Below are 25,810 nucleotides of genomic sequence, written 5' to 3' on the forward strand. Positions count from 1 at the left end.
GAGGAAAGGAGATTACATGATAATCGCAGGAACTATAAGAATTGTTAGCTTTCCAAACCCACCAGTATGAGAAGGGGTATGCTTACCATCAATGTTCTGCTTGATGCTCTTGTGAGGCAGAATGGAACCGCCGTTGACATATACCTCATCGGCAATGGTAACATCGTCACCGAGGACAGTGACGTTCTCCAGACGAGCCCAGCGGCCGACGGAGCTGTTCCATCCGACAATGGTAGACTTGATCCAGGCGTGGTCCTTGACCTTGCTGTTCTCCATCACGACGCAACGCTGGAGGCGGACACCGTCACCAATGACAACATTGGGGCCAATGACCACGTTGGGACCAATACGACAGTTGTTTCCAATCTTCGCCGAGGGGTCAACCATGACGTTGCCGCCATGCACATAAGGTTCGGAGACGGAAGCCAGCTTCTTGGAGTTGCGCTTGGCCAGGGAGGTGAGGTACAGGCAGGTACCTGTGAGGAAGTCCTTGGGTTGACCGACATCCATCCAGAAGCCCTCGAGGTCGAAGGAGTGGAGCTGGCCGTCCTTGCAGATGGCGGGGAATGTCTCCTGCTCGATGGAGGTGGGACGCAGCTCGATGCGGTTGAGGACGCTGGGGTTCATGATGTAAATACCGGCGTTGATGCGGTTGCCAACGAACTCGACGGGCTTCTCGACGAAGCGGTCAATGCGGGAGGGGTGGTTAGGCTTGTGAACGACGACACCGTACTTGGAGGGCTCGTCGACCTTGGTGACGACAATAGTACCCTCCTGACCGTGGGAGCGGTGGAACTCGGCGAGCTCCTTGAAGGGGTAGTCGCAAATGACATCGGAGTTGAGAACGAAGAAGGGAGAGTCATCCTTGCCCAGGATCTTCTCCGCCAGCTTGAGCGGACCAGCAGTGCCCAGAGGTTCGGACTCGACTGAGAACTCAATGTTCACACCATATTGCTCCTCGTACTTCTTCAGGGCGGAGACCATGACATCGGGGCGGTAGTTGACAGCCAAGACAATATCGGTGACACCAGCAGCAGCCAAGCTCTCAACCTGGTGCAGGATCATGGGGCGGTTGCCGAACTCCACCAGCGGCTTAGGGAGGGTGAGGGTCTAGACAATCAACAGTCAGTCAATGTGAGCCGAGAAAAGGAGCAAATGAAATTGTTGGGTTAACGGTTCCAGCATTGAAGCATTGGATAGCTCCATTGGGAGATGACAACGATTAGTAAAGACTTACCAAAGGACGCAGACGCGTGCCGAAACCTCCGACGAGAATGAGAGCTGCGGCGGTCAATCAGTATGGGACGGGGAAGAGGGGTGATGCACGGAGGCACGGAGGGGGAGGTTCATTTTGTTGACATACCCTTCATGGTGGATGTTTGTGGAGGATAAGATCAGAGAGAATTGGACAAGATCGAAAAGACAAGGAAGATAAGAGGGAGATCTTGGGATCTCGACGTGAAGAGATTCAGGGAGAAGATGGCATTATTTAGGGAACACCTGGCCGTTGATGGACTTATTTTTATCAGGAGGACTGGGTGGGGCACGTGAGAGGACCGTTGATTGGCGGCGAGGAGCACGTTTGCGGCCAAGGAAAAAGGGGGCGTCCTTTTGTTGAACACAATTAACCAAGTTCACCACTCTGCAACTCGACTGAATTATACTTTCAGGGTGCTGAATACCTTCAAATATTGGAATTCTCTATCTGCTTTTCCAGTTCAAGATGAATACAACTCCATTGACACCATGCTCCCTCTTCAATGTCCACTCCCTTCCCATCCTCAGTGTGGTGGAATTCGGTCTCGCATTGGGTCACACTGGACCGGGCTAGCCCAGCCCATCCCGGCCGATGCACCCAGTGTCCCTCGCCTTTGACTGGATCGGGGCCACCGAGAGGACTTCCCCGCGAACTAAGGACACCCCCGTGCTCAACTTTCTACCTCTCATCGTCAGTCATGCGATGTCGCCCCCCCTGAAGGTGGCGGACACAGCTTGTCTTTGGCTGCAAGAGTCAAAAGTCTTTGTTGATGGCTGTTTGCGGTCGGCAGGCGCGTGGAAAGCGCGAGAGGGGCCAAATCAAGGTCAGATGGAGGTGTCTCCCCATCCGTCGCACTACCACAACCCTCCTTCATCTGCCTGAGACAGTCCCCCAATTGCGGCTTTCTATCCACAGAGTCCACACGCATATTTTGCTTCTTTCCTTCCCCAGCCCCTCCCCCCTTCATTGCGTGTCCGGGGGCAGCCGCTGATGACCACGTTGTGTCTGAGACATTCTTGACGGGCCACCGCCTGCTTCATCCGTTGCACCCACAAACTGGACGATCCATTCGCGAACTCGGCGAGTCTTCTGGAGCGGCAGATCGGCGTGGTCCTGGGGGCTATTCCGTCGCAAACCGCTCTTGTAGAACCCAACCGTATCCGTCACGTCCACCGGTTGTCGATACAGCAGATCAACTTTGGTCATTCCTCCCCGCAGACTTTGTCCGTAGACCTGATCCCGGAATGAGCTGAGACCGACGGTGCGCAGCAAGATGATGTCTCGAGGGCGAAGCGTGGCCAGTGAGCGACTCAGGCGATCGGCTTCTTGAGTCTTGCAAGAGATGGATGTTGAGGCTGGTAGCCAGATGTTGACCCCGAAGCCTGTCCGGTTCTCGTCGCCAACAATCAATTCAATGATGTCAAGCTCGGTCTTCCATTGTCGTGTCACCACACGACGAGGTGGGTGGATCGCGATGATTCCCACGATCAGGTTGACGGTCATTGTCTGTGGTGCGATGGACTGCAAATAACTTGCTGTAGGGAGGTGCTGTAGATCGCGAATCGGGCCTGAGATTTGCAGCGAACGGGGTAGCTCGTGGTTATTTACTTCTGCTGTCGTCCCAGTAGCCGCTGCATCTATACAAGCGAGCGCAGGCTCGCTCTCCTGGGTGGATTCCTCATCTTGTAGCCCCGTAGTAGATATCTCCGACGTTTCATGTACGACGAATGAATGATCGTAGAACTCTGATAGGATGGAATCCTCCTTCATTGACTCGTTATCAGCTTCTACCAGCTTATGTGTTGTCAGAAAAGATGGGTCCTCTGGTCCACGATAGTATTCATGATAGCCTGTCGGATGCTCCGTGAGAGGCGGTTGGAGAACTCTCCATTTAATAGGATCTCCACTTTGCACAATTGATGTATCGTGCTCATGAATGGTGTCGGTGCTTGAAAATGGTTGAATAGGGCTGTTGAGCAGCTCATCGTTTTCCCAGTCTAGGCTACTAGGCAATGGTGCGCCCATCAAGAAGATCGTCTTGAGGGCCATGTCGCTAAGAGCCAAGCTGAATGCTTCATTTGTTCGTACTTCAAGCTTTGTTCCCAGTTTGACTGCACCTTCTTAGACCACTGTGTTGTCTCATGCTTTTAGAAGATGAGCAGTTGAGTATGAGTTTGCACTGTACGAGTCATCCGCGATGCCAGTGATGATGCAGATCCGGGTATCACGGTCATGGGTATTCGGAGTGAGCTTGTGTCTTGAGTGACCGCATCACGATCCACATAGCTTACTGCTCAGATGGTGTTGTGGAAAGTTGAAGTGGATGGAAAGAAAGCAGTGGTAACCACAGAAACTCGGCCCAGGCCCGAACCATGGGATGGCTACTGAAAAGGAAGGCACCTACGACTTCTTCTATATTCCGTGACTTGCCTCGTAGAAGCTCAATTTGTCAAACAACACCCATCAAGGTTTCCTTGAAATATCCCCAGCCAAAATTGCAAAATCATTATCCTATCAAATTTTACGATTTTACCTCCATGCTTACATACAAATCCCGTGAAACTTAAGCGGCTACCAGAATACCTTCAAACGATAGTTCCACGTGACCCTACGGTTACTCAAGCGGGCCCGAGTGGCAACCGACATTCGCCGCAGTTCCAGCGGAGTAAAAGCCATCGTCACCATCCATCCCCTCGTCTCCGCATCTTCACTGTCGGCCATGGCAGTTGCTTCAAATAAGAACTGAATTCCATTGTTCTCCCCTGGCCGTACATTCCTGAAACATCCATTCCTAGAGGAGCAGACTCTCCTCTTCTCCGCGGCCAAGCGCCGTTGTATATCGGACAACTATGGCCTTCCAGGCCTCGATTCCTCGGCCGGTTTGCTTTGACTCATTCCCTATGTTCTATCTGGTCTCCATCACTAACACTTGCTATCTGCATCTAGAATGTCGCCGCAGTGACATCGGATCTCTGGCCCTCGATGTCTAGTGTGCTCTCCGCTCCCTTCAAGCGGGCCGCCGGCTCAGCGCCGACAGCCGGCGTTCGCGATATTCGCCAACACTCCTCTTTCGCAGGGCAGAATGTGGCGGTATGTGTTCTTTCATCAAATACGATTGTGGTATCAAGATTCTGACTTGGTTAGACATTCCAGCGCGTTTCTTTACCAGAGTGCTTGGACACCGTCTCGCTGGAAGCGTTGCGAGCTGGTCTCGTGCACCGGTCTGCGCCGCGAGGACTATCGCCCCTGTTGAGTGCTGGTAAGCCATACCTTTGAGATGCTTGGCTACATTTCATATCTAACTCTCGGTGTTTTATAACAGATAACGCCTTGCGGGCCCTGTCGACCACTTCATCAGCTCGCGCCTTTACATCGTCCACGGCCCGGTCCTTCTCTACCTTGACCCCATTCCGTCTCAGCACCCTCTGCACAGCCCCGAAGATCAATGGACTCTCACGACTTCAGCATCAGAGATTCCTGTTCGGCGGGCCTTCGCAGAACATGTTGGCTCAGAAGGAGAAGACGGCAAACAACAACCCGAATAGTGCAAACGCCCAGAACACATTCTACCAGGCGCTTCTACGTGCAAACATGCCTGCGATTGTTGTGGAAAGATATCGGAGCGCGCAGTTTGCGAGCAATGCGGCTTCCGAGGCAATCTATGCGAAGGCGTTGGAACGTGTTGGTAGCGGCGAAACCGGTGGTATCGCTGGTGCGAACCAGAATCTCAACTCGGACCAGCTTCAGGCTATCGGCCAAGCTGTTGCTGCGCGCTCTCATGGTGGTCAAATCGGTATGGCGAACAAGCCCAATGGTACTGGTGCCAAGGAGGCTCCTCTCTATGTTGTGGTGGAGGAGTCCCTGGGTAACACTGTCTTCCGCTGGGTCAAGTTCCTACTCATCTTCGGTTTCTTTACGTATCTGTCCCTCGTTCTGATTACGATCCTGGTTGAAACGACTGGTGTTTTGAAGAACATTCGTGGTCAACAGAACAATGAAGCTCAGCCTGAGAAGCAGACTGTTCGTTTCACCGACGTTCATGGCTGCGACGAGGCCAAGGATGAGCTGCAAGAGCTGGTCGAATTCCTGCTGAACCCTGAACGTTTCTCGTCCCTTGGTGGCAAGCTCCCCAAGGGTGTGCTTCTGGTTGGTCCTCCCGGTACTGGTAAGACTTTGCTGGCTCGTGCTGTTGCTGGAGAAGCGGGTGTTCCCTTCTTCTACATGTCTGGTTCCGAGTTCGACGAAGTCTACGTCGGTGTTGGTGCCAAGCGTGTTCGTGACCTGTTCACCCAGGCCCGCAGCAAGTCTCCGGCAATTATCTTCATCGACGAGCTGGATGCCATAGGTGCGAAGCGAAATGAGCGTGATGCCGCATACGTCAAGCAGACTCTGAACCAGCTTCTGACCGAGCTGGATGGTTTCTCCCAGACCAGTGGTGTCATCATCATTGGTGCTACCAACTACCCGCAGTTGCTGGACAAGGCCCTGACTCGCCCTGGTCGTTTCGATCGCAAGGTTGTCGTTGGTCTTCCTGATGTGCGTGGCCGCATGGATATCTTGCGTCACCACATGAAGAACGTCCAGATCAGCACTGATGTTGATGTCGGTGTCATTGCTCGTGGTACCCCTGGCTTCTCCGGTGCTGACTTGGAGAACTTGGTCAACCAAGCTGCCATCCATGCCAGCCGCGACCGCAAGCCCAAGGTCGGCCCCCTAGATTTTGACTGGGCTAAGGATAAGATCATGATGGGTGCCGAGGCTCGCAGCCGTATCATCCAAGACAAGGATAAGCTTCTGACTGCCTACCACGAGGCTGGACACGCTCTGGTCGCTTACTTCTCTCGATCCGCTACCCCGTTGTATAAAATCACCATCGTTCCCCGCGGCATGGCCTTGGGTATCACCCACTTCCTGCCTGAGATGGACACTGTCTCTCGGAACTACACCGAGTATCTCTCCGACATCGACGTCGCCATGGGTGGCAAGGCTGCTGAGGAGATGATCTTCGGGCCGGACAATGTTACCAGTGGTATCTCAGCGGTAAGTTCATTCTCGTGTAATCTATTCAATAAAGATACTGTATACTAAACATCTTCTTCAGGACATTCAACAAGCAACCGAGACCGCCTTCACCCTGGTCACCCGCTTCGGTTACTCCAAGAAGCTCGGCAACGTCGACCTATCAACCAATTACGACCAGCTCTCCTCGGAAACAAAGCAAGAAATCGAAGGCGAAGTACGACGTCTCGTAGAGGAGGCCCGCGCTCGCGCAACCAAGATCCTCACCGAAAAGCGAAACGAGCTTGAGATCCTATCCAAGGCACTGATCGAGTACGAGACACTCACCAAGGAGGAAATGGAAAAGGTTCTCCGCGGCGAGAAGCTTGATAAGATGGCTATCTCGCCCAGCGCGCCAATTAAGCTTCCCGATGCCCTACAGGCAGCTGGATTGAAACCAACGCCGGCAGCGGACGTTCCACCCACGGCGACGGATTAAGCCACGCCTAGCGCGCGTGGAGCGCCTGTCTAGATCCTAGGTGTTGCATTTCGACTTCCCCTCTCTCTCTTTCTCTCTCAATGCATTTTTTCTAGTTGTATCACTTCCTTCTGCTGCTATTGCCCGGCTTTCTCTACTTATTATCTTTGATGTGCATTCCCGGATCGTTCGGGCGTCGATATTGAAAATCCCATGCTTCTATTTTCCTATTTCATTGACTTGACTTATTTGGTCATTCGTCCTTATCTATTTATCCTTTTCTATGATTTAACTGTATCGTCTGTACATATACTCTTGCATGTCCACTGCCGTTAATTGGAAAGCGAGTAGTCTATTAAAATCTGTGACTGCTCTATCTAGGATATCACGACCAGATAAAGAGTATGTCTGGAGTTAGCTTGAGGTCGAGGTTGTCCGAAGATTGTTTTATCTCAACCAAAAAGTAGACCTTCACTGATATCCTGAATCTTATTCATATTCATTTCATTTCATATTCACTAGTATATTTATTATGTACTCCCTACAGTACACCAATTCTTACATTACGTCCATCAATCTCATTGGCAGGTATCCCAACCCGATCATCTCCGACCTTGTTCCCCCAGGCCCACTATATTCGGGAAATGATGTCATCCGTCAACGGGCGATCACGGCCCGCGTGGTGCCTGGTTCGCGGTCTACTTTGACGCCATTGGAACCAAACATCGCGGATTTGGAGGGTGCCTGTTTTTGAGAATGACTGTGGGGGGAGGGGAAGGGTTTAGTCAGGATGACAACATTAGAGTGGATTCGTGATGTCGGGATGTTACGTTTGATTGTAGATCGTGGAGGGGTATGGTGTGCCTGGTGCCTTGCTAGCGATTCCCTGACAGAGTAGTAGTAGTTTCGACAGTGAGTAGAGTAATCAGGTATACTTGGCTGAAGTGTTCGGATTGACTTTGGAATTTTTTTCATCATTGATTGTATAAGAATCGCGCTGTTATATACAGAAAATGCACCTTGCCTCGACGCATTCAATACGTCGAGTAATACAAAGAAAGGAAACCAAAGAGGTAGAGAGCTCAGGATGAGGAGAATGAGAGGAACAAAATGAAAATGTAAACAAAGACCAGCTCTTCCCCTTGAGGTTTCGTCGCTGGAGACAAGAGAAAAAAAAAAGCACAACCATTCATCAAGGTCATGAACAAAAATAGGGATAGGCGGCTTCCGAGGCTGATATGCCTCGAGGATGGAGCCATCTAATCGAGGAATGAGGGGGGGTTCTCTAAATATGTATAGTTGAAGTGTGGGTTATGTATGGGTGTCCCATTATGTCCTCAGAGAGATCACAGCCGGGATATGCAATTCAACAGAGAGAAGGGTGTGTAAGTAGAGTGTCGAGGGTGAGTGTGGGTATTTCATGGCGTATTCTCTCTGTGGTGATAGATGCTTGAGAAAAATCACAATGTTGATGCAATCCCGGCTGTGAATAGAGCAGCAAAACTGACTGGCAGGCATGCTAGAGCAGAAAAGTCGAAAATCAAAATGTGGTATAGAGAAAATGCTGGTGATGATGGTGCTGCCGATGCGGGGTATGTTTAATCAACGTCGTCGTCGTTCGACTCGGCCTCTTCCCTCATCCAGCCCCGGGACATCTCGACGGCCTTGGACCACCGTTTGTACATGCGGGCACTCTCCTTAGGGGTGATATGGGGTTCGAAGGTAGCACGGTTGGCGCGGTTCATGTGCTTGAGGTCGGAGAAGTCCTTCCACACGTCGATTGCGAAGGCGGCAGCAATTGCGGCGCCGAGGGCGGTCGTCTCGTGCATGGCGGGGCGTTCGACGGGGATTTGAATGATGTCTGCTTGAGTCTGGCGGAAGAAGCAAAGTTAGTGATTGGAATGAAAGTTGAGAGAAAACGAGAATCGCATCATACCTGCATGCAAATGTCGGAATTACTCATGCCACCATCCACGGCCAATTCCGTCAACTTCTTGCCACTGTCCATCTCCATGGCATCCAGAATAGCTTTCGTCTGGAAGCAAGCTGCCTCCATTGTCGCGCGCGCAATGTGTCCCCGTTGCGTGTGATGGGTGATGCCCCCTTCAAGATACTGTTAGCGTGAAGATTTCGAGGGAGAGCAGCTATTGACTTACAAATAGTTCCCTGAGCATCATCAATCCAGTACGGCGCAAAGAGGCCACTGAACGCAGTCACGAAGATACAGCCTCCGCTATCAGGCACAGTCGCAGCCAGATCACTGACCTTCCGCGAGTCACGGAAGAAGCCCATGTTGTTCATGAGGAAGGACACACCACTACCGGCCACGGCCACGCTGCCCTCAAGGGCGTACACGGGTTTGCGATCTCGACCCAGTTGGAATCCGACCGTACCGAGCAACCCGTGCTTAGAAATGACGGGCTTTTCACCCACGTTATAGAGAAGGAAACATCCGGTGCCGTAAGTGTTCTTCGCGGAGCCGGGAGTAAACGCACAGTGGCCGACTAGTGCCGCGGCCTGGTCACCGAGACAGCTGGTGATGGGCGTGCCTTCTAGAGGACCCTCGGAGATCTCACCAAAGCCCTCGCGGTCGGCCGAAGGAAGAATCTCGGGGAGACGGATCTTGGTGCGGTCGATATCGAAGAATTTGAGGAGTCGGTCGTCATACTGCAGGGTTTCAAGGTTCATGAACATGGTGCGTGAGGCATTAGTGACGTCGGTGACCAGACGCTTGTTCTGGGGGCCACCGTTTAGGTTGTAGATGAGCCAGGAATCTACGGTACCAAAGGCGGCCCGACCATCGTCATATGCCGATCGGACGTCGGGGAGGTTGTCCAGCATCCAACGCAACGTGACCGAGGAGGGGTATGTGGAGAGGGGCAGGCCACAGATATTGACGAGATCCTCGGCGCCGGGCTTTTCCTTGAGTTCGCGGACCAGGTTCACCGTGCGCGTATCGGTCCAAGTGATGGCATTGTGTAGAGGCTCGCCAGTCTCCCAGTCCCAGACCAGGGCGGTTTCTCGTTGACTGGTGATTCCGACGGCTTCAATGTCGGATCGGGAGTGGCCCAATGCCAAGAATGATTTCATCGCCTCCTCAATGCAGATGTAGACCGACTCTACCAATTCATAGGGGTCTTGTTCGTGCCATCTGCATGTCAAAGAGAGCGGGAGATGGTTAATTTGGAAACTTGGTTTCTTGAGGACAAGGATGTGGTGGTGGAGGCCATGATCGTGGGTGTAAATGGTGTTGGTGATCGTGATCGTGGGAGGTACGAGGGGAGGAAGAGGGGGATTCGAGTCTAATTACTTACCCAGGATGTTCGTGAATCTGGCGGAATTCTGTCTGGTACTTGGCAATGGGAACGCCTGTGCAATCGAAGATAATAAAACGGGTGCTCGTGGTGCCCTGATCAATCGTGCCGATAAAGCGCTCTTTCAGGTCGGACGGATGGTGCTCCTCGTCCTGCAGGAGCGCGCGCTCGCCATCATCTGTCTGATGCGGTCGCACGTCGACCTCGAATTCCAAGTCGGTTGGGGGTTCAGAGTCACCATCCACGCTGTTTTCGTCGAGATCAAAAGGGTTGCGCATTGTGGTTATCTGTGTATGTATGAGAGGGCGGGAGGGGGAGAGAGGCGGAGGCGAATGGCCAAAAGTAGAGGAGAGGAGGGAAGGATGAGGAGTTGAAAGCGGAGGTAACTGAGCAGAGAGACGGAGAGGAGAGACCAGAGGGCCGAGGAGAGGGGAACAAGGGCAGTGGCGGACAAGTTTAAAAAAAAAAAAGTGTGGGGGAGAGGAAAACCCAAGGAAAGTATGACGATAGGCGGGAATTGGGACTGGGCAAAGGTTGGCAGTTGGCACAGCACCAAACTAATAATAATCAATAATATGGATGTACTCGTTTCTCTTCTGTGCCTCTGTCTTCTTGTCTACTGTACGTGGCGAGGGAGTAGGTGTAATTGGCGACTGGAGGTTACAGAAAAGAGAGCTCCAAGTCAACCAGGGCCAGAGAGACGAAGAAGAAAAGTGGAGAGTGACGTACGAGGGGCGACTCGAAGGGCAGACCAGAGAGAAAAAAGGACGAGCAGGCCGGTTCGCGTGTGCCAGGGAAGAGGAGCGGGTTCTTATCCAAACGGGTGGGCCAATTTGGGACGGGGGAGATCATTTTGAATCATTTTTTGAACCAGTGGAAACTCGGTCGCTATAGTTCCCTTCCCTTGGAGAAAACAAGATGTCCATCCTTACTGTAGTGTTCCCCTACGGAGTCGTGGAACTTGTGGCTGCATGTGGGCTTGCGGGAGAAGAGGGCGAGAGGGACGGAGATGGGACCTTTACAGTGGGGGTCACTCACAGTAACAAGATCATCTCCCCCCAAATCCGGTTCAGAGGGGACCGTTTCTTTTTTTTTCTGATCAGAAGACCTCGTCACCTCCCCCACTTGGGAGGAAATCATATGGAGATGATTATTCTTCCATTCTTCCATCGTGCTTCTCTATAAATCCCCTTTCCCTTCTGTTTATAGAACTAGACATGGCATCCTATCCGATTCATATCCGATATACTTGCCTCAATTGAACTCTTTGATTTTCATGACACAGTCAATGCTCTTCAATGCCCATTGTCAGGGTTCCATGCTTAATTACACGACCATCTCTCCCTCCCTACTTACTCTATCTTGATTGTAAGTAAGTATATCCCCTGTTGAAGATCTATAGATAGCCCACACCCCTTTGGTCCATCAAACCCACTTGCGAGCCCCGTCGATCGGGGCACATGACACCCTCCATTTTTTCCGGTCCCTTTACGCGTTCTAGACTCTGCCAGTCTTGCACTCTTCTTACCCCCGTGCTTTCAGCTTTGACTACACTTTACTGTTCACGCTGCGCCATCAACCCCCAAACCCCGCCTTCCTATTCATGGAAAAAAGCCACCGGAAGAATTATCGCTCTTTGCTTCGAGGAAAAATAACCACCACCGCCACACTAATTCTGACTACGATAGCCGCCCAGCTTACTCTATTTTCCGGATTCCGTCCGTGCTTGCACATTCCTGAAGAATGGAGAATACATTGATGGGGCATGGGCCAAGAACTTAGAACAAATATTCCCATGCTGTACTGGGTCCATCCCTCTCTGCGGATTACTTTCCCCTGGAGAGGAGAGACCTGGACTCGGGTCCAGATCCACTCGGCTACTGACAATGCCCGAGCTTTTTACTGCATACCACGGAGTATACTCCGTAGATACTACCACGGAGTCCTATCGTACTCGTAGTTATATACTCTGCATGTGCGGAGTCCATTATTTAAACATATATTTAACTCTTTCTCTCCTCTCATCTCCCACGCAATGATATACCAACCATTTACCCCACGCTCTGGGGATGCCCCAATCACATCCCTGTCGGACTCGGGTCGTGACGTCTTGGATCCAAGTACAGAGTATTTCTCTAGGACATCATAAAAGCTAGAAAAGAAGGAACCCCGGAGAACAAGTAGCCAAAGTACCAAGTCTTTGACCCCCTAACGAAACAACATACACAAGTACGATCTACATCTCCATCCTCAACTATCCCACCTCGCGGGGAAGATCTGGATCAATGCCCAGCCTGCCAGGAACGCAGACATGCGCGTCAGCAGATCACGCGAGATGAAGAAAAAAGGGCCGATCCTGCGGGAACACTAGCTGTACTCGCATGTTTTGTCGTTCCTTGCCTTTATGTAGAGCATCTACTTAACTATTGTGTCGCATGCGGCGCCGGGGGGAAAGGCGGGTACTGGAGGGCTTGGTCTAGCTCTGCCAATCGGGGAGGTGGATATGTGCCTCCTCGCTACACCTTCCATACCCGGCTTTTGAACCGCAACGTGCGTGAACGAGTCCGACAGCCTACAGGCCGATATTTACTCCGTAGTTGCCCAACTGGAGGAACACACATGACCAAATTCGCTTTTTTTTTCTTCCTTTTCTTTCCCCCTTTTTAATTCTCTGGTGAATATTTTAGGATGTGTGAACTGTTTATTTCTCTTTTCAATCCCTGCCAAGGAGGATGGTTTTCCAATAGTAATCCCGAAGAATTCATAGAGTAAACCTGGGCATAATCTTGAATATAGATTACTCAGGGCTGTCAATTGCCAAGAAAATAGAAAACCTCGAACACCATCTAAAATAAACAATCTCTAAAATAAAATAAAATAAACTCGGCCTCCATCTCCATCGCAGTCGGGATCGACAACGGGTCTTAACCGGTCTTGTCTTGCCTGCAACCAGGGAAAAGGTCGGCTGTTGGTCACTTGTCCAGGCCCGCTTCTCGTCATCGGAGCCGATCGGGAACCCGCATCAAGGGGAGAGAACCTTACCTACTACAGAGTGTGAGGGAGCTGTCGCTACGAAATTATAAGTCCTTGGTTATCAGGTTCTTTATTTCGTAAAACATCGTGCTTTGGTCCATTCTGTTCTGAGCTTAATGGGTTGAGCTGGTGATAAAACCTAATGTAAGTGGGTTGGCAACGGGGTTCTCGAGCATATACAAGTTCGCTACCTACTTATTACGTCCATTCGACTCGACATATAACTCAAACCCTCTATTCTTCACATTTCTCCTCTTTTGATACAACAAACTCAAACAAGACAAAGGAAATTCAATAAAAGCTTCGGCCCTAGTGCGTTCTGCGTATAATCTACAGGAAATCACGGGGAATGCAAAAACAAGAGAGAACACGGGGGTGATCAAAGATCCTCTGTCCCCCCATACAGTTGGTGAAGGTTTTTTTTACAGCTCAACGGAGCCATTGTCCCAAAAAAAGCCAGCAAAAAAAAAAGAGACATTTACTCCTCATCCTGACCAAGCTCGGCCTTCTTGCGAGCCTGGGCCTCCTCCTTCTCCTTCTTCTGGAGGAAGATCAGAGCGTTGATCTTGTCCTTGAAAGTGTGCTCAGAGACGAGGCTCTGCTGGATCTGCTCACGGCCGATCAGGGTAGCGACGATGCTGGCACCGACGACGAAGGTCAGGACGAAGCGGTACATGCCGTACCAGTGAGGAGCGCGGCCGGCAGCGGCAGCGCGAGCATCGTTGTAGTACAGGAAGGTGAAGGCCAGGAACTGGCTAATCAGAGCGTACTCCACGGGGAGCAGCAGGGTGGGCCAGGCGACGGCGGGGGCAATGATACCGGCAGCGTAGCGGCGGTAACCGAACTTGCCGCCGTAACCGGCCCACTCAAGACCCCAGTGGATGGCGCCGAGGAAGGAGAGGATCTAGAAGAGAACCAAGAATCGTAATTAGCGGGCTGATATCAAAGAAACGAAGCTGATATAAGCTTCTAATATTGAGATGATGAGCACTTACGACGGCACCCCAGCCAACCTGGATGGGCTCCAGCATGTGCAGCATCAGCTCGGCGCTCTGGCCAGAGAAGATCAGGCCATCACCGAGAGCAGCGGCGCGGTTGATCTCGTAGGAGAGGTAGACGGTCTCGAGGGAGGTAGCCAGGTAGGGAATGACACCGGCCATACCGAGAGCAAGAGCCTCCTTGGGGACGTCCTTCAAGCTGAAGGTGTCCTGGATGACTTTCTATATTGCGCATGCTTGATTAGACTTGGTTCTTGTGCCCCACTATCCAATTGAATGGAGATATATGGGATGTACGTACAGCCTCAGACTTCATACCAGCCATCATGTCGACCTCCTCGCCATCCTGCGCAAAGAATTAGCGATTGAATGTTCCCTTGTACCAGATTCAATATTGGAGCTCTCTCACCTTGGCGGAAGAAGACGCATAACGGACCAGAGCGGTGGTGACGGGCTTGTGAGCGGCGAGCGCGAAGCTAGGCTTGACGGCCGGGCGGATAGCGCGGGCGGACGAGGTCAGCTGGGCCTTGAAGATAGGGTTACCCAGAGCGGAGCGAGCCAGAGAGGCATTGGAGCTCGAGATGGCCCGGAGAACGGAGCGGGCGGCGGGGGCGCGGTACAGCATGGCGGAGGAGATACAGCTTTTTCATGGAGCAAGTCGGGTTAGCGATATCGCGGGCAACGAAAAGACCTCGGGTACGGCGACGGCGAGCTACCTACCCAATTGGTGTATAAAACAGCTGGAGGGAAGATTTGTGAGTGGAGATGAGGGTATTCACCCGTAGTAAGACTCGAGATCGAAGTCGGAGAGGCCGTGGGATTCCGGAAGAGAACAAATCAGAATATCCTGAAATGAAGTGACCGAGTGGTGAGGTGTGGTCATCGGGCGGACCGTAGCGACCTGAGCCGCAGGTTTGTAGCCTGAGGCCGGAAGAGCTAGAGAAAAACCCGGGGATCCCGTGATGAGCACGTGACTGGTTTGGTCACAACCCTAAAGAGACTAGCCACTTTGAGCCACTTTGATCCACCCGAGGCACTGACCAACTCAGCACGAGTCAGCACGGAACCGACGTCACTCTGCGTGGGAGTAAACCAAGTTAGCGTTGGGTTGTAAATAAGCGTACTCTCCAGTACAGTATCTATAGGGGGTATGATGTTATATGTTTGACTGAATAGAATAATGGTAATCAAACTGAAGATATATAGAGATACTCAAATTAGTAGAGTACTAGACCCTGATCAAAACAAGGGATCTATCTAGATTTGATTAAATATGGGGCATTTGACGGGGAATTTATTTGGGGATTGGTAAACCCCCTTAGCTCTTCGCTCCGTTGTATGTACTCCGTACATACCTCGACAATACCGCGTACCTTGGCCTGGCACCGCCTGCGTAACCGGTTGGCAACTGTCGCGGACAACGTCTCAATTCTCGATCCACGCAATCAGGGCCATTAGCTTGGCTTGGATACCCAACACTCATCCGGTCGCGATCTTGACCTATTATACTATTCTCCCTTCTCCAACGCCCCTCCCTGTATTCTATTCTCCCCACCGAAAACCACCCCTCCCCCTCCACCGTTCAAGAACCCCGGCTTCCGCTCATCTCGGTGGTGGTTCCTTCCGCCTCGGTATCGCGTGCAGCCCAACCTGACTTGAATGGCCGGGACAACTTAGATGAACTCTGAGCTGTGAGCGCTCCTGCTGTTGTGTGAGACTTGACCGGAACTGTTCCTCGTCATTGACCGCATTTCCCTCCGAATCGCTGCTGACATTGCCTGATCTTCAGAGCTAGAACGCCTGACTATTGATGACGATCCACGCCGTCTAGCAACATCCTCATTCACTCGGACATAAATCCCTTCTCACCTAGGCCCGGCTGACGGCCACCGACCGCAACCATGTTGGAGGGCCTGGTCGCCAACCTGCTCAATCGCTTTCTGGGCATCTACGTCAAGAACTTCGATGCGAAGCAGCTCAACATTGGAATCTGGTCGGGCGATGTCAAACTACACAACCTCGAGCTGCGTCGGGAAGCGCTTGACCAGCTGCGCTTGCCCTTGAACGTTGTCGAGGGCCACCTAGGTCAACTCACATTATCGATTCCCTGGTCCAATTTGAGAGGCAAACCCGTGAAAGTCGATATTGAAGATGTCTATCTGCTGGCGGCGCCCAAGGAGGATGCGGACTACGATCCCACGGAGGAAGACAAACGCGCGCATGCGCTGAAGATGGACAAGATCGAGAGCGCCGAGCTTCTTCGCGACCGCAATGCGGAAGGCATGAGCCAGGAGGAGCAGCGCCGGAATCAGAGCTTCACTCAGAGCATGATCACTGCAGTGGTGGATAACCTACAGATTTCGATCAAGAATGTTCATTTCCGCTATGAGGACTCAATCGCTTCACCTGGCCACCCGTTCGCTGTGGGATTGACATTGAAGGAGCTCAGCGCGGTCAGCACCGACTCTGAATGGAATCCGACCTTTATCCAGTCTACCTCCGACACAACACACAAACTAGCCGTTCTGGGTGCTCTTTCCGTTTATTGGAACACGGATGCGACTCTTCTCGGTACTGGTCGAGGCTCTGATATCGGTGCCGAAGCCCAAGGAATCACTCACGATGACCTCATGGCCAAGCTACGTGATGCAATTGAAAATGGCGACGGCAATCAGTACATGCTTCGGCCCGTCAGTGGTCGTGCAGGCTTAGAAATGGACAAGTCGGGCAAACATGATCGCCCGGCTATGAAAGCTCGACTGCTGTTCGATGAGCTCGGCTTTGTTTTGGACGATAAACAGTACCGCGATGCTCTGATGCTGGTTGATTTGTTCCACTATTTCATTCGTCATCAAGAATACAAGCGTTTCCAACCTAAATGCTCCGTGAAAGAGGATCCCCGCGCATGGATGAAATTCGCCGGAGACGCCGTCCTCAGCAAGATCCATGACCGAAATCGGCGATGGACTTGGGAGTATATCAAAGAGCGCAGAGATGATCGAATTGCGTACATCAACTTGTTCAAGAAAAAGAAGCGAGAAGAAGTACTCACACCGGAGGAAACAAAGGAGCTGGACCGAATCGAGTACAAACTCAGCTACGAGGATATTCGTTTCTGGCGATCCCTCGCGCGCAATCAGCTACGCAAGGAAAATGTTGGTGTCAAGAAACCTGCCCAACAACAATCATGGTCAGAGTGGATTTGGGGTAGCAAGCCCGCTGAGCACGAGGAGACCGCAATGACCGACGAGCAGCGCCAGGAACTTTACAATGCGATCGACTGGGACGAGAAGAAGGCCCTAGCCGAAAGTGTTGACGTTCCTCGAGAATGGGTCAAGCTTGAAGTCAACTGGAGTCTGCGGGCTGGTAGCTTTACACTGAAGCAAGACCCCCACGGCGCCGCAAATGAGGTTATGAAAGTCGTGTTCGATAACTTCCGCGCTAAGGCTTTGCAACGTTCTGATTCATATCTGCTGGACCTTGATCTGGGTGGATTGAAGATGTATGACGGCACTACACCCGGTACTCTCTATCCCAAGATTGTGAAGGTTAAGGACTCCCTCCCTGAGCCTCCCAAGGGTGAAACGACCAGTTCGGACGATGTCGAACTTGCTTCAGAAGCCAGTGCAGTTGATCTTGTGGACGAGGATAGTCTGTTCCATTTGCAGCTGGAGAAGAACCCGTTGGATAGCGATGCGGACACAGCTGTCAAGGTCAAGCTTAAGAGTATCGAGGTCATTTATAACCCCCGATTTATCGTGGGAATCGTCAAATTCTTCGAACCCCCCGAAAGACACATGGAGTCGATTGGCGCGCTTTTGGACACTGCAGGAGCCACCGTGGAAGGTCTGCGGCAGCAAACCCGAGCAGGCTTGGAGTTTGCCCTGCAGGAGCACAAGAAGGTTGATGCGCAATTTGACGTGCATGCTCCTTTGATTATCGTCCCCGAGAGCATCACACAGGAAAGCTCCCTCTGTCTGATTATCGATGCTGGTCATGCTAGCGTCAACAGTGAACTGGTCGATCGACAGGCTATGAAGGATCTGCAAACCAAGCAGAAGAGACAGTACGAGGAAGAGGATTACAAGCAGCTTGAACATCTGCTGTACGATCGTTTCCTCATCAAACTGGACTCTACTCAAGTTCTGATTGGACCTGGAGTGGATGCGACAAAGGCCCAACTCATATCTGGCGTGGAGTCGAAGAACTTCCATATCATCGACCGCATCAATGTGGACTTTGTGCTAGAGATGTGCATCGTTCCCAAGGTGACACAGCTCACTCGGACGCGCATTTCCGGAAACCTGCCAGAACTGCATGCATCCATGTCTGACACAAAGTACAAGGGTCTCATGAAACTGATAGACATTGCCATCCCGCACTTTGACGAAGGGAAGGAAGTGTCTAAAGAGGCAGCAAAGGCATCGGCTGCAGCTGAGAAGGCCGCGATTGCTACAAGAGCTAGATCAGCGTCCTTCCTACCCCCTGCTCTACTACGGGACCTTCCTGTTGTCGACGACGATGACGACGCAGATGCGGAATCTGGTAGCGATCACACCAAGAAAAGTGTGGAGTCGGCTATTGATATTCACCGTCGAGACTTTGAATTCAAGTTTCAGGTTGGCCGCCTTCGTGGTTCACTCTTCCGAGCTGACTCCCAAGATCCGCAAAAAGACAAATTGCTGGTGGAACTGGTGGCTGATGGCTTCGGGCTCGACTTCTATATGCGACCTTATGACATGGTGGCAGAGGTCATCTTGAAGTCCTTGAGTGTGGATGACTACATTGAGGAAAACCCTGTACCGGAATTCAAGCGGATCATCTCGTCTACGGGGTTCAATGCAGACGAAAATAACGATCTTTTCCACCTGAAGATGGTTCGGGTCAAGCCCGAGTCTCCTGAACTCGAGTCGACCTATGAGGGTATTGCGATGAATCTCGACATATCTGTATCTACGATTAACCTTGTCGTGACCAGAAAGACACTGCTTACCCTTCTTGATTTCGTTCTCCTCACATTCACGAACCCACAGCAGCCGGACGACCAGAGTCAGCACTTGGATAAGTCCTTGCCAGAGGCGGCTGATGTGGAGCAGCAACCTCAACAAGTCGGCAAGCTTCGTATCAAGTCCAACCTGAAAAGTATCGCTTTGATTCTTAACAACGATGGTGTCAGGTTGGCGACCCTTAGTCTCAACACCGCCGATGTTGGTATTTTCCTTGTGGGCCGCGCCATGACCATTCAATCCCGAATCGGTAGCTTGACATTAGTCGACGATGTCAACTTGGGTGCATCGGAAGAATCAGATGTCCGGCGTCTCTTGACGATTGAGGGTGACAATTTTGCGGACTTCAAATACGAGACCTTCGATCCCGACAGCAACACACACCCTGGCTATGACTCGGAGGTCTACCTGCGATCGGGCTCCATCAAGATCAACTTCATCGAGGAGCCTTACCGGAAGATCATCAACTTCCTGGTCAAGTTTGGCAAGATGCAAGCAATTTTCAACGCGGCTCGCCAGGCAGCCGCAAATCAGGCCAACCAGCTCCAGGAGAGCCAGTCTCGTATGCGCCTCGATATCGTGGTCAAGACTCCTATTGTGGTGTTCCCACGAGTGATGGCAGATGATAGATCCAGGGACAACATCACTGCTTACCTTGGAGAGATCTATATGAAGAATGAGTTTGTTCCTATGGATGACTCTAAGGATAGCCCTGCTGTCAATGTGATCTCCACTGGCGTACGCAACATTCGTCTCACGTCCAAATTCCACTTCGACGACGGTGTTGTGGAAGAGCTGGAAATGATCCAGAAAGTCAATCTTGACTTTAGCATTTGCCATCTGGAGCATCAAGCCAATAACCCCCGCCCGGATATGGAGATTGAGGGCTCTTTGTCTCCTATCAACCTTCGCATATCGCAAAGCCAGCTGAAGTTTTTGCTGGCCCTGTCCAAGTCTATCCCCGGAGCGTTTGCAACCGATGCCGAGCAGCAAGAGCTCGAAGCCATGGAGGCTTTACCATCTTCAGTTACTGAGCCTACTAGAGAGGCATCTTCGTTGACTGCGCAATCGCAAACGGATCAGGAAGGATCAGCTGCTGATGGCAACGCAGGCAAGGAAACATGGGTGCGACTTGACATGATTTTCAAGGTGGATAGTGTTGGTTTGGAGCTCATCCTCGCCAACGATAACCAGCCTGTTGGCAGTCTGGAGGAGTCCAGCCTCTCAAAGTTCTCGCTCAATGACACCAGAGTCAAGCTTCGCATGTTGACTGATGGCTCGCTGGAGTCGGAGCTTCTGATCCACTCGTTTTCGATCCGTGATAGCCGGCAGCAAGACAAGAACAAGTTCCGTAACATCATGTCCTTGATCAACAACGACGTCCAGCAGCAGTTCATGGCTAGCCTCTCTATGTCACCTGGACCTGACAAGCATCTCATTGCAATGTTGACGATCGATAGCCCACGTATCATGTTTGCTCTCGACTATTTGTCCGCTTTGCAGTCTTTCAGTAATTCCGCATTCGCCTCGGAAGCGCCTGTCGAAGTCGTGGAAGAGGAGACCGAATCTCCCGAGGGATCAGAATTGGACTCTGATGCTACATCCACGGACAAAGCCATTACCGAAGCCTCCGCGGGAGATGGACAATCTGGAACAACCACTGTTTCCTTCCGGGTCAACTTGGTGGATGCCCAGGTGATCATGGTTGCAAACCCTGCCATTCCTCATTCTGAAGCTATTGTCCTCGGCACGAAGGAGATCCTCATCTCCCACCAGAATGTCTCCACTTTGCAAATCCAGAAAGTAGGCATGTTCCTGTGCCGCATGGACAAGTTCGAGACTAGTCGTCTCCGCATTCTGGATGACTTCACAGTTGAAATGTCGGTTGACAGCCGAGTTCAAGACAAGGGCTCTGCTTTGACCTCCATTGAGGTCCATGTTGAGCCTTTGGTCCTTCGCTTGTCTCTGCGTGATATTTTGATGGCCATTCAGATTGTCAACAAGGCTTCTGAAATGAGAGCTCAAAATGCCCAACAGCTTGAAGGCGGAGAGGTAAAGAAAATTACCTATGGAAAGACAAGGGGTCGATCTGCAAGCAAGGCATCCTCAACAATTGCCAACCGAACCCGTCGCCGCATGAGCCAGACTATGAATGCGCTCGACAGGAACGTTGCCCCTCAGAGCTCGGCCGTTCTTAAGCGTGAGGAGTTGTCAGCGAAGATTGATGGCGTTCGAGTCATTCTCATTGGTGACCTGCATGACCTGCCATTGCTCGACTGGAGCGTCAAGAAATTCAACGTCGATGTGCGCGATTGGTCATCCACGCTGAACGTTGATACCAGCTTCGATACTTTCCTCAACGTCTACAACTTCTCCAAGTCAGCATGGGAGCCTTTGATCGAGCCCTGGCAGCTAGGATTCCACATGGCCAAGGAAGCGAACCCTGATGTCTTCTCGATTGATGCTTATTCCCACAAGACAATGGAGCTCACTCTGACGTCAGCTACGATCGCACTTGCGTCGAAATCATTCCAATTCCTCAATACCGACGAGGATGTCCTTTCCAAACCAAGAGGCGCTGATGCCCCATACAGAATTCGAAACTATACTGGTTTCGATCTGAGAGTGTGGGCTGATGTCAGTGCGGGAGAGGAGGGTCCTGCGGCTAAGCTCAGCGACGGAGAGGAGTACCCATGGCGCTTCGAGGACTCTACGGCAGTCCGTGAGACCCTGACCCCCGAGGGTCACGGCGGTATCGTGGGTGTCAAGTTGGAGGGAAGCGGGTTCGATAGTATCAACCGTATTCCTGTCGTGCGAGAGGGTGAGATTATTTACAGTCTCAAGCCGAAGCGCGATAATGTGCTTCATCGACTCCTCGTGGAGGTCAAGCTTGGCGAGGACAACGTCAAGTACATCACCTTCCGCTCGCCTATGCTCATCGAGAACAACACTCAGATTCCAGTCGAACTCGGCGTGTTCAGCCCGAACGATGGCCATCTCTTGAAAATCGAGAAGATCCTGCCTGGTGATGCTCGGCCTGCGCCTGTTGGTTCGGCGTACCTGCACTCGGTTGTCATCCGACCTGACCAAGGATTTGGCTACGACTGGTCGAACGAGCAGCTCTTCTGGAAAGATCTGATGAAGAGGCCCACACGAACAATCAAGTGTGTCAGTGAAGGTGGCCAACAATCTCCTCCGTTCTATTTCCAGGTCAATTCCACCTTTGACCGCAAGGACTCGCTGACCAACACGTACCCATATATGAGAGTCCGGATCTTTGCTCCAGTGGAGATCCAGAACCTCCTGCCTTTCGACTTCAAGTACCGCATTTACGACAAGAACACAAAGAAGGACTGGACGAACTTCCTGAGAAAGGGAGGCGTGAGCCCGGTCCATGTCGTGGAGCTTTCTCATCTACTCCTGCTCAGCATCGATCTGGAGGATACCGTTTTCCGCCAGAGTGAGTTTGCCATCATCAATGGCAACGCCCAGGATTATCGAAGAGAGCACACCCTGTCCCTCAAGGATGATCGAGGCCTTCAGTTGAAGCTGAAGCTTCATTACTTCAATATACCCGACAGTGGTGGTGCTTTCAAGGTCTCCGTGTACAGTCCATACCTCATTCTGAACAAGACTGGACTGCCCATGGATATCCAGAGCAAAGCCTTCCTCCAATCTGCCCGCACTGCCGCTGGTCAAGGACTTCGAGTTGATCCGAGAGACGCTGGCCGCGCTCTACCCTACATGTACTCCTACAACAACGAAGACACGAAGAATCGCTCGATTCTGAAGGTAGGAGACTCCGCGTGGAGCAAGCCGGAGAGTTTCGAGGCCATTGGTAGTACCTTTGAGGTCGTTTTCCCTGACAGACAGGGGCGATCTGAGTTCCACTCTGGCGTCTCTGTTGCCGAAGGCGAGGGCAAATACAAGATGACTAAGGTGGTCACGATTGCTCCAAGATTCATCTTGAAGAGCAAGCTCAACGAGGATTTGTTGGTCCGCGAGCCAGGCTCATCCAATGTCCTCCAGATCAGCAGTGGAGAACTAGTGCCACTACAGTTCCTTCGCCAAGTGGCAGATAAGCAGTTGTGTCTCTGCTTCCCTGGTGTGAACAATCAATGGTCTTCTCCGTTCAACATTGCAGATGTTGGCACTGTCCATGTCAAGCTGGCCAAGGCGAACCAGCGCCAGAAGCTGATCAAGATTGACATTATCCTTGAGAACGCTACCATCTTCCTGCACTTTAGCTTCGAAAGCCGCAATTGGCCATACTCGATGCGCAACGAGAGTGACATGGAGTTTATCTTCTACCAAGCCAATCCTAATGTGGATGACGATGAAGATGATCGCTCAAGTACTTGGCGACCCATTCGCTATCGTCTACCACCGCGGAGTATCATGCCTTATGCATGGGATCATCCAGCGACCAGGAACAAGTCACTCGTTCTGATTTGTCAAGGGAAAACGAGACATATCAAGATCGCCGAAATTGGCAACTTGATACCCATGCGCATTCCTGCTACGAGGCCTGGCGAGTACCAGAAAATCATCGACATCAACATTGTTGCCGATGGCCCTACTCAAACACTGGTCTTGTCGAACTTCAAGGCCTCGAAGAGTATGTACAAGCAGCAGAAGGGTCAATCCTCCCAGAGCAGCATGACTGCTGGCTTCGAAGTCAAGGAAATGAACTCGGACGTGAACTTCAAGGCCCAGCTTCGCCTTGGTGGTATTGGTATATCTCTGATCAACCAGAACTTCAAGGAGCTACTCTACATGACGTTCCGTGAAATTGAGATCAAATTCCGGGAATCGAGGATCTATCAGACCCTCAACACCTCTATCAAGTGGATCCAGATCGACAATCAGTTGTATGGTGGCATTTTCCCAATGCTGCTGTATCCCAGTGTCGTTCCCAAGACTGGAAAGGAGATGGAGGCGCATCCAATTTTCCATGCAATGGTTACCCGTGTCAAGGATGACTCCTACGGTGTCCTCTACATTAAATATGCAACCTTGCTCTTGCAGCAGATGACACTGGAACTGGATGAAGACTTTATCTTTGCTCTGCTGGATTTCGCCAAGGTGCCTGGTGCATCTTGGTCAGAACCCCAAGAGGGTCAATTGTGCGACGAGGACTTTAATATCCCGGAGCCTCAGCAGGGCGAAGCCGGCCAGGATGTCTACTTTGAGCTTCTTCATTTACAACCCATGCAGCTGGATATCTCCTTCATGCGCACTGAACGAATCAACGTGGAGGACACGATGCAATCGTCCAATCCTCTGATGTTCGTTGTCAACGTCATGACTATGTCAATGGGCAATGTCAATGATGCACCTATCCGGTTGAACGCCCTGATGCTAGAGAATGCTCGTGTCTCTTTCGGAAGACTCGTTAACAATGTCCGAGCCCACTACACCCAAGAGTTCCTTCGACAAGTTCATATCATTCTTGGCTCCGCTGACATCATTGGTAACCCTGTCGGTTTGTTCAACAATATCAGCTCTGGCGTTGCGGATATCTTTTACGAGCCGTACCAGGGTCTGGTCATGACCGACCGTCCTCAAGAATTGGGCTATGGCATTGCCAAGGGAGCTACGAGCTTCGTCAAGAAATCCGTGTTTGGTTTCTCAGACAGCATGGCAAAGTTTACCGGAAGTATGTCCAAGGGACTTGCTGCCGCCACTTTGGACAAAGAATTCCAGGACCAGCGCCGGATGTCGAAGTCGCGTAACCGCCCAAAGCATGCTCTATATGGTATCACAGCCGGTGGTAATGCATTTGCGACGAGTTTGGCTAGCGGAATCGGTGGCTTAGCTCGTCACCCCTTGCAAGGTGCGGAGAAGGACGGCGTGGCAGGGTTCTTCAAGGGCGTTGGAAAGGGTGTGCTGGGATTGGCAACCAAGCCCGCAATTGGCGCCTTTGATCTTGCCTCCAATCTTGCAGAAGGTGTGCGTAATACAACCACCGTCTTTGACGCAGATGGTCTGGAACGCGTCCGATTGACCCGTTTCATCGGCACTGACGGAATTGTCCGCCCATACTCCCAGCGTGAAGCGCTCGGTCAATTCTGGCTGAAGACTACCGACGACGGCAAGTACTTCAACGAAGACTACATTGCGCACCTGGAGCTGCCGGGTAGAGACATGCTTGTCTTGTTGACATATGCGCGAATCATGCTTGTGCGCACCAAGAAGCTTTACACTGAGTGGGATATCCGTCTCACGGACATCCAAACTATCTCCAAAGAACGCACTGGCATGAGCATCACACTCAAGGGCGGTGCAAACGGACCTTTCATCCCTGTTCAGGACGAGAGCTCCAGGAACTGGCTGTATAGACAGATCGCTGTTGGTAAGTGCTGACCCCATTGATATGGAATGTTGAAAGTACTAACATCATTCTCTTTAGCGGTCAATGCCTTCAACGAGAAGTATAATCGAGGATAGACGCCTTGCCAGAACTTTGTAATGATGTTATGAAAATGGAGTCGCGTTTGTGAGGGGATGAACAAAACGATGAGGGCGATTGAATGGATGGATGGCTCTCAGGCCCTGGGTCTTTTCTTTTCTTTCTTTTATTACTTTTTGGAAGCAATGCCTCGTGTGTGGGCTCATTCTGTTTCGAGTACATAGGGCGCTATACGTAACATTTTCCTATGCCAGGTAGGGCTTTCCTATTTTAGCTGCCGCCTCTTTTATGAGGGCATTCAGAGTCAGGCTCT

At 51.5% G+C, this 25,810-nt stretch overlaps 6 protein-coding genes across 6 annotated transcripts; 2 read left to right on the plus strand and 4 right to left on the minus strand.

The window, feature by feature from the left end:
• Positions 1-12: 12 nt before the first annotated feature.
• N7473_002491 (mannose-1-phosphate guanyltransferase) lies at positions 13-1,370 on the minus strand (the record flags this gene model as incomplete). Its single annotated transcript, XM_057148431.1, has 4 exons — positions 13-32; positions 87-1,110; positions 1,238-1,281; positions 1,364-1,370. 4 exons carry the CDS (start codon positions 1,368-1,370, stop codon positions 13-15), a joined length of 1,095 nt encoding a protein of 364 aa, XP_057012085.1.
• Positions 1,371-2,221: 851 nt separating this feature from the next.
• N7473_002492 (uncharacterized protein) lies at positions 2,222-3,307 on the minus strand (the record flags this gene model as incomplete). Its single annotated transcript, XM_057148432.1, has 1 exon — positions 2,222-3,307. The coding sequence occupies one exon, from the start codon at positions 3,305-3,307 to the stop codon at positions 2,222-2,224; it is 1,086 nt and encodes a 361-aa protein (XP_057012086.1).
• Positions 3,308-4,107: 800 nt separating this feature from the next.
• On the plus strand, positions 4,108-6,755 carry N7473_002493 (i-AAA protease YME1; the record flags this gene model as incomplete). Its single annotated transcript, XM_057148433.1, has 5 exons — positions 4,108-4,137; positions 4,205-4,348; positions 4,403-4,517; positions 4,581-6,298; positions 6,360-6,755. 5 exons carry the CDS (start codon positions 4,108-4,110, stop codon positions 6,753-6,755), a joined length of 2,403 nt encoding a protein of 800 aa, XP_057012087.1.
• A 1,577-nt stretch (positions 6,756-8,332) lies between these two features.
• N7473_002494 (glycerol kinase) lies at positions 8,333-10,326 on the minus strand (the record flags this gene model as incomplete). Its single annotated transcript, XM_057148434.1, has 4 exons — positions 8,333-8,605; positions 8,671-8,837; positions 8,891-9,885; positions 10,049-10,326. 4 exons carry the CDS (start codon positions 10,324-10,326, stop codon positions 8,333-8,335), a joined length of 1,713 nt encoding a protein of 570 aa, XP_057012088.1.
• A 3,233-nt stretch (positions 10,327-13,559) lies between these two features.
• Positions 13,560-15,562, minus strand: N7473_002495 (DUF3429 domain-containing protein; the record flags this gene model as incomplete). The annotated part of the gene is made up of 6 exons (XM_057148435.1): positions 13,560-13,985; positions 14,077-14,301; positions 14,381-14,425; positions 14,489-14,720; positions 14,800-15,015; positions 15,453-15,562. The coding sequence occupies 6 exons, from the start codon at positions 15,560-15,562 to the stop codon at positions 13,560-13,562; spliced, it is 1,254 nt and encodes a 417-aa protein (XP_057012089.1).
• A 418-nt stretch (positions 15,563-15,980) lies between these two features.
• Positions 15,981-25,535, plus strand: N7473_002496 (membrane morphogenesis protein VPS13; the record flags this gene model as incomplete). Its single annotated transcript, XM_057148436.1, has 2 exons — positions 15,981-25,440; positions 25,498-25,535. 2 exons carry the CDS (start codon positions 15,981-15,983, stop codon positions 25,533-25,535), a joined length of 9,498 nt encoding a protein of 3,165 aa, XP_057012090.1.
• Positions 25,536-25,810: the final 275 nt, after the last annotated feature.

This window comes from Penicillium subrubescens (genome assembly GCF_028828155.1).
Source record: "Penicillium subrubescens strain IBT 31985 chromosome Unknown utg000002l_segment0_segment0, whole genome shotgun sequence".
Classification (NCBI taxonomy): domain Eukaryota; kingdom Fungi; phylum Ascomycota; class Eurotiomycetes; order Eurotiales; family Aspergillaceae; genus Penicillium; species Penicillium subrubescens.